The 8346-nt window shown below is 44.5% G+C and overlaps 1 protein-coding gene across 1 annotated transcript in view; it reads left to right on the forward strand.

Moving 5' to 3' along the window:
• Positions 1–11: 11 nt before the first annotated feature.
• CERS5 (ceramide synthase 5) overlaps positions 12–8346 on the forward strand; it is a gene marked incomplete at its 5' end in the record, with an annotated part of 64888 nt that continues 56553 nt past the window's right edge. Inside the window, 1 exon segment of the mRNA XM_006168231.2 lies at positions 12–86. Within this exon segment, the coding sequence (XP_006168293.2) occupies positions 12–86 (75 nt within the window).

Raw genomic sequence — 8346 nt, forward strand, 5'->3', positions numbered from 1 at the left:
GCCTCCGGCTCCCCGCGCGCCCGGCACATCCTCTCGGTGTTTCCGCTGGCGGCGGGCGTCTTTTCCGTGAGGCTGCTCTTCGAGCGGTGAGAGCCCGCCGGCGAGGGGCGCGGAGGGCTGGGCGCGGGGCGCGGACGCCACGCCGTGAGCGAGGCCGGAGGCAGGAAGCAGAGCTGAAGGCAGAGTCCGGAAGCTGGGGCTGGGGGAGCCGGCCCGGGCAGGAGTGCTCGGGGGGCGGCCGAGGTGGTCGTGGAGACCCGGAGTTTGGGGCGTGGGCAAGTGGAAGTGTGAGGGTCGGGGGATGTTAGGTCCCCGAAGGTCTCTTAGGTGTCTCCTCCTCCCAACCTCCAGGGATCTTACAGACAAGGAAGCAGGTTGTGTGAGCAGCCGGGACCCCAACGCCGGGAACAGGAAAGGGTCAGAGCGAACTAAGCTAGTTGGAGCCATGGAAGCTGAGAGGTCAGCGCAAGGGCCAGGCGTTCCAGGCAAAAGGAGTGAGTTCCTGAGAATCCAAGAGTGGTGTGGACACTAGTTTCTGAGATGAGGGGAACAGGAGTAATTAGGGTCTAAGCTTTGGTTTGTCATCTCACGGACTTCTGTTTATCAGTAGGAGTGGAAATCTGGCTGAGATAGGGTGTGGTGGAGGCCCAGGCTCCCAGAGCGTGGAAAAGTGTCAGATTGGCTCTAGAACAGGCCTTGGGGCCCCAAGTGGAAGAAGTGGTAATCTTGGAGGGATGGAGAGCCACAGGGTTTATCAAAGGAGAGCTGTATAGAGCCACTTTCTAAGGGTGCTTAGTAGAATCACACCACTATGTCCAACCATGTGCTCTTGGTAAAAGTGATTTCCCATTTCTCTGAATGAATGGATCATACCTACTCTAAGATATTCACTGAGGACTTGAATTTGGCGATTTTTATGATGTGGATATGGCTCTGGGTGATTCTGATCAAGTCTAATCAGGCTCCAGGGAACCAGGCTGCTTTCTGCACAGGTCTTAGATAAATGAGAGTGTTACTTGGACATATGTCCATTTTGTCTTTATTCAGAGCACAAGTGGCCTTTCTGGGATGGGAATATGTAGCATATAAAATAATTTGTTACTCTCTGAAAAGATATCTTTCAAATTGCTTCTTTTATTTGCTTATTATTTCTGACACAAAAATCTTTCAAAAAAACTTTGTTACATTTAGCTAGCCATTCATCCATTTATTCATAGTGTTTGTGTGTTATCATCAACACGCCAGACATTCAGGTGCAAGAATAAATACACTTTTTTAACTGAAGCAGATGAAACCCAAAGATCTAAATAAAGCCTTTTCCTCAGGAACTTAGTGTTGAAGTTTCTTTAAAGTAAAATCATTGTATTAAATACTCCTCAGGTGGAGCCACAACCACATTTCTCTTTTAGGAATAAACTAGATCCAAGTACTCTCTAACATCATGCTTGTATGTGAAGAAAGAGCAAAGCAATGTAACTACTAAAAGGGAAAATACTCAGTTATCTCCTCAATAAGGCCCTAGTCTCCTTGAAAATAAAGAAGGCTCCTGATGTTTTCTTTCACATTGGGGCACATTACATGCAATAGACACAGTTGGGTACCCACATATAACGGGTACCCAACTGCATGCTAGACACTACAGGTGTAGTATAAAATGACCAATAAAGTATCCTGTCTTCAGGAGGGTTATAAAAAAAAAAAAAAAGGAAAATACACAATCACAACTTTTTTTTTTTTTTTTGAGAGATTTTTGCTATAGGGCACATAGGGCTCACCAGACAGAGACAGAGAGACAGAAAGCAAGAAATCACCCCCAGGAGGGATGGCCATGCTGCAATCCCTTCTCCTCCATTCTCCTCCCCTCGGGATTCTGGGCACGCAGGTACACGCCCCCAGAGTGAGTTTTAAGCCACCAGGGCCAGGACGCGAACCGCGGTCGACTACATACATGGGAGTCCAGCGACCTAGCCATTATGCTAACTGCTGGTCCCCACAATCAGAACATTTAAAATATTCATCGTTGTAGGAAAAGAGTCTCTGCTTTTCATATACATTTATACCAAATGGATATTACTCGATATTAATGGTAAGGGAAAATGACTTTTTACTTATAGGCACCCATTTTAAATAAACTTATGAGCCCTTCAGATTCCAAAGGGCTCATCCAGTTCACTGAAGACTTAAATATCCCCTGGCAGAGCTGCTGAAAAGGATCCTTTACTTGTGGGAATTCTATCTCAGTGTTTCTATGGTGCTCCAGTGTCAGGGGAATACAGGTAGATGGGAATACTGAGCTGAAAGCATTCTATTATGATATTTCTTGGCTGATAAGGACAGGCACCTTGTTTGTCTTCTGTCCCCCTTTAGGAAAGTCTAACACTAGAAGCATTCTTGCTATTTTGTTTCTCTTTAAGACCCACTACTTCAAAAGTAGTAGACTTGACCTCTGGATTACAAAATCCTCTGTTCTGTGCTGCTCTTCCATAAAGGGAATAGAAGCCACTCTTAGGGAACCAGCAGTTAGTGTAATAGCTATGTCGCTGGACTCCCACGTAGTCGACCACGGTTCGCGTCTCGGACCCGGTGGCTTAAATCACGCCGGGCACGTGTGCGTGCATGCCCAAGATCCCGAGAGGAGAATGGAGGAGAAGGGATTGCGGTGTGACCATCCCCCCGGGGGGTGATTTCTCGCTTTCTGTCTCTCTGTCTGTCTGGTGAGCGCACGCGCCCTATAGCGAAAACCTCTCCACAAAAAAAAAAAAAAATCAGTTGGCTGTATGTTTTGGGATTTATTTAAAAAAAAAGAAGCCACTCAGAGTAGAGAAGAACATGTATCAGAAATATTAGGACAATTTATTGCCTTTTCTGCATTTTCTTATTCCTCAAATCTGACTACCTATTTAGTTTCTAGAAGCAGTTCCATGTGGTAATTATAACTGTTAAGTACTAGAAGTTCAACTTTTTACAGACAGTAAACCAAGGCTGAGAAACATCCTGCAGCTTTTCAGAATTTGCATACTCGGGATGAGTTAAAACCAGAATCCAGGTCATATTGCCCTGTGCAATGCTCTTTTCACTCTTTGATATGCTTATCTTTTCCTGTTCCTTAAACTTCTCACATGCTAAGGTTTAGCTTCCTATTTGTGTATTCTAGGATTTGGAGAACAAATCTATGTTCATCCTATTCTTAGGTATTTAATATATGCATTTGACTTGAACTTTGCATGGGGGTTGTGTTTCAAGTTGTTACTACATATTGTTAATGAGTCTTGCACTATGCCCACTGATAAATCGTCTCTTTTTGTTGTTTTTTGGAGAGGTTTTTGCTATAGGGCGCCTGCGTTCGCCAGAAAGAAAGACAGAGACAGAGAGACAGAAAGCAAGAATTCACCTCCCCCCCGGGTGGCGGGCAGTGGGGGGGGGATGGCCACACAGCAATCCCTACTCCTTCATTCTCCTCTCGGGATCTTGGTCACGCCCGCACATGCACCCGGCGGCATGAGTTTAAGCCACCGGGTCTGGGACTTGAACCGTGGCCAACTATGGTTGGCCAACTAAGTCCAGTGACATAGCCATTACACCAGTTGCTGGTGCCGATAAATCGTCTTTTTGATAAATAGTTGATAAGTAGTTTTAGGAATCTCCCTAAGAATAAATAGAGAGTTTACAATTGTTTCTTCTCATCAATCACATTGAACTTTTTTTAAAAAAGAATTATTCTGTTTAACTTTATTTAATTCGACCAGAAAGGGACAGAGTGAAAGAAGGAGAAAGAGAGAAGAAAATTGAGAAAGCAAGCCACGGACTCGAACCATAGTTGGCCATGTGGGAGTCCAGCGCCCTTAACCACTATGCCACTTGCCAGTCTCCACATTGAACTTTTTAAATACCTATATTTTCTAGAGAACTGTAGCCTCATCTGATAGGGATGAATTGAAAAGCTATCTGGCTATAAATAAAGTGTTTCTATCTAGCCAGCTATCTATTGTGCTGAAGAACTGCAGAGAGGCAGTTATTACTTATGGAAAATCATTGACTTTCCTTGGTGGGCTGCTGTTGACTGATTGCATGGTGGTGGCCTGCAGCTTATGCTGTGCCTCAGGTGTAGCAGTTAGTTAGCAATACTCACTGAATGATTAAAAAGGGTCCACTCTCTTGGGACTAGCAGATGTAGTGGTTATATTGCTACATAGTTGATTGCAATTCGAGTCCTGGACCCCATGGCTTGACACTCAACACCGGGTGAGTGCACATGCCCAAAATCTCAGAGAAGAAAGGAAGAGAAGGGTTGCAGTGTGGCCATCCCTTCTTGGGAGTGATTTTATTTATTTATTTTTTTGCTTTCTATCTCTGTCTCTTTGGAGCACATGCCACAAAAATCTCTCTAAAAAACTGAAAGAAGGGCCGGCAGGTGTCATGGTGGTTGAGGGTGGTGGACTCCCACATGGCTGATCGCAGTTCAAGTCCCAGACCTAGTAGCTTGCTTTCTCACTTTCCTCTCTCTCACTCTGTCCCTCTCTGGTCAAATTAAAATAAATGAATGAATGAATGAAGTTAAAATTCTAAAGAAAGAAAGATAGATAAATAGATCCACTCTCAGTCTACTCAGATGCCCAGAGAGGTAACTCAGAATCTAGAGTTTCAATATGAAATAGATCTTTGGTTTAATTGACAGAGGTAAAATTATAATTCCTTTGTATCTGTTGTTAAATTTCACCACACTGGGACCTTTTGGTCGACTAGTGGTTAAGTGAGCTGGTTCCCACATGACTGACCACAGTTCAAATCCTGGCCCTTTGGCTTAAAAAACACTGGGCACATGTGTGTCCCACCAGTGACAGAAGAAATGTAGGAGAGGTTATGGCATAACTATGCCACGCCACTGGGGTTGCTTTCTCCCTCCCTCTGCCTTTGTCTCTCTCTGACAAGTGCATGCACCCACTAGAAAAAAAATTCACCACACTGTATTTGCACTTTTCTGCAGCTTCTCCTTCCCTACTCATGCTACGCTACCCTTAGTACTATATCAAAAGAGAGATAAATTCTTCCACTTGTTACTTCTTTTGATATTATGTTGCTGATTGAAGCCAGAGGAAAAAAGTGGTCCAAACTAGGTCTGCTGAGTCTTAAACTGAATCTCAAAGATCACATTGTTTGAAATTTAATATCTAGTCCCTTGAGCACTTGTTCCTTGGGATCCAGTAGGAGCTCGAGTCTTAATATTGATACTGTGAGACCTATAGGCTCATTTATTTTGAATATGTTATTGAAATAGGAGCTTTATGTTGACAGAAGAAAATTATTTTGTTAATTATACAGGAGATGGATGAGAGCTCTCACTGCAGCTCATTCATTATTACAGTCCCCTCTTCTCTATTGTTACTTCAGGGTATCCTCACTGGGGTGTCTCTACCTTCTCAATACTGTTTTCTCTCATTGGGCACTGAGCAGACTCACTTGCTGGCTCTTCGTGGAACCGACAATAAGAGTAGTGACTCATTTTCTTGTGCACGTTTATTAACCTCTTGTTTCATCTTCCTCTTGCAAACCCTGCTACTTCTGCTACAGACTGCCTTTTTTTCCCTGTTCTCCCCACTTGCGCTCTCTTAAGTGGAGAACTGTTTTTCTCTTCTTTTTTTTTTTTTTTTTTGGAGAGGTTTTTGCCATAGGGTGCGTGCGCTTGCCAGACAGACAGAGAGAGACAGAGAGACAGAAAACGAGAAATCACCCCCAGGGGGGATGGTCACGCTGCAATCCCTTCTCCATTCTCCTCTCGGGATCTTGGGCATGCACACACACGCGCCCGGTGTGAGTTTTAAGCCACCAGGTCCGGGACGCAAACCGCGGTCAACTATGTGGGAGTCCAGCGACATAGCCATTATGTTAACTGCTGGTTCCCTGTTTTTCTCTTCTTGACACAGGCCTGCTGCCCTCCTCCCAAATTCGTGACACGTCACAGCATTGTGACTTAATATTAGTTGGTCCTTCAGATAGGGTAGAAAGGCTTTGTGAAGAATGGCCATAGCTGCTTACTAAGTTTTAAGGGAAACAGTTCCTGCCACTGCATCCGTAAAGGTATTCTGTTGGGTGTTACTGAATTGTAAATCACAGAATTAAATGAGGTTTGCAGAACCAGGAGAGCAAGATGGAAAAAGAAGTCTACATGGCCTTGCCCTTATCTAAGAACTCAACTCTTAATAAGTTCCAGATGTCAAACTCTGTGTCCCTCCTCTCTAGGAGAAAACGGCGGCGTTTTCTGCATAGAGGGTGTTGACATTTTGCAGACAGCTCTGAATACTGTCATGCCTGAGGTCAGGTCTTTGACATATCCCTGGACACAATGTATTTGTCACTGAGAAGAAACACCTCCGATATATTTGCTGTAGCCACAGTCTGATTCACAGGGTCCCTTGGAAGTTAGGTAAAGAAGAGAATAGGGACCAGAGGTGGTGCATTGTTGAAGCATTGAACTCTCACATGACTGACCGCAGTTGGAGTCCCAGACCTAGTGGCTTGAAAATTATGCTAGGTGTCTCTTCACGTGTGCCCAAAATCCTAAGAGAATGGAGGACAAAGGATTGTGGTGTGGCCATCCCTGCTCAGGGGGTGATTTCTCGCTTTCTATCTCTCTGTCTCTCTGTCTTTCTGGCGAGCGCACGCGCCCTATACAAAAACCTCTCAAAAAAAAGGAAAAAAATTTTTTTCCCAAAAAATAGATAAAAAGATTAATGAAGAGGCAGCAGCAGAGCCAGCAGGTGGTGTAGTGGTTAAGACGGTGGAATCCTACGTGGCTGACCACTGTTCGAGTCCAGACCCAGCAACTTGAAAATCATCCCTGACACGTGCATGCCTGCCTAAATTCCTAGGAGGAAAATGGAAAAGAAAGGGATTGCAGTGTGGCCATCCCCCCCTCCCCTGGTGGGGAGTGGGGTGTGATTTCTCACTTGCCCTCTCACTGGCCCTCACATGCCCTATGGCAAAACCTTATGGGGGGGGAGGGGGATGAAGGTGAGGCAGCAAGTGAAAGGTCTGCCCTATAGAGCAGGAAAAGGGAGGCAGAACTATTTTGATTTCTCCTCCTCATGTCTTTTTTTTTTTTTTTTTGGAGAGGTTTTCGCTATAGGGCACGTGTGCTTGCCAGACAGACAGAGACATAGAGACAGAAAGGGAGAAATTATCCCCCAGGGGGGATGGTCACGCTGCAATCCCTTCTCCTCCATTCTCCTCTTGGGATCTTGGGCATGCACGCACACGCACCCGGCGTGAGATTTAAGCCACCAGGTCCGAGACGCAAACCGCGGTTGACTACGTGGGAGTCCAGCGACATAGCCATTACGCTAACTGCTGTTTCCCTCCTCCTCATGTCTTTAAGCAGATAAAAGCTACCTTCATTCATTCATTCATTCATTCATTTAGTTAAATTTGACCAGGACTCCAACCGCAGTTGGCCATGTGGGACTCCAGCACCCTTAACCACCACGCCACCTGCCAAGATGATAAAACTACCTTCTAAAGGATCCACCAAATTTTAGCTTCTTTGTACTTGAATTCAGCCCTATTTTATTTTGGGATGTTAAGATGTTACTGCAAAAGGAGTTGACCATAACTACTTCTAACCAAAAAGAAAATAATAATCTAAAACCAGTTTTTCTAGATACGAGGAATAATTCTCTCTGAATTATCTAAAACTTCTGTTCAGTATAGTGCCACTAGTACATGTGGTTCTTTGGGATTTCACACCTGACCGGTCAGAACTGAGATACATTATAAGTGTAAAAATAACACACATAAACCTCAAAGACCTAGTATAAGAAAAAGGAATGTATACTATCTCAAATTTTACATTGATTACATATTGACATGATGGTATTTGGAATATACCACATTAAACAAGATACATTATCACAATTAATTTCACCTATTTCTTTTTTACTTTTTAAAAGTGTGGCTGTTAGGGGACCAGCAATGACATAATGGTTATGTCGCTGGACTCTTATATGGCTGACTGCGGTTTGAGTCCTGGCCCAGTAGGCTTCAAACTCATGCCAGACACATGTGCGTGCATGCCCAAAATCCTGAGAAGAGAATGGAGGACGAGGGATTACAGCGTGGGCAACCCTTTGGAGGTGGGGTGGGGTGATTTCTCGCTTTCTGACTGTCAAGTGAGCGCACATGCTCTATAGCAAAAATCTCTTAAAAAAAAAAAGGCAGGGCCTGCAGATGGCATGGTTGTTAAGGGTGCTGGATTCTCGCATGGCCAACCGTGGTTCCAGTCTCAGACCTGGCGGCTTGCTTTCTCACTTTCTCTCTCTGGTCAAATTGGAAAATAACAACAGTAAATATTTA

The sequence above is a fragment of the Tupaia chinensis genome, unplaced genomic scaffold (genome assembly GCF_000334495.1).
Source record: "Tupaia chinensis unplaced genomic scaffold, TupChi_1.0 Scaffold145652_1, whole genome shotgun sequence".
NCBI classification, from domain to species: Eukaryota; Metazoa; Chordata; class Mammalia; order Scandentia; family Tupaiidae; genus Tupaia; species Tupaia belangeri.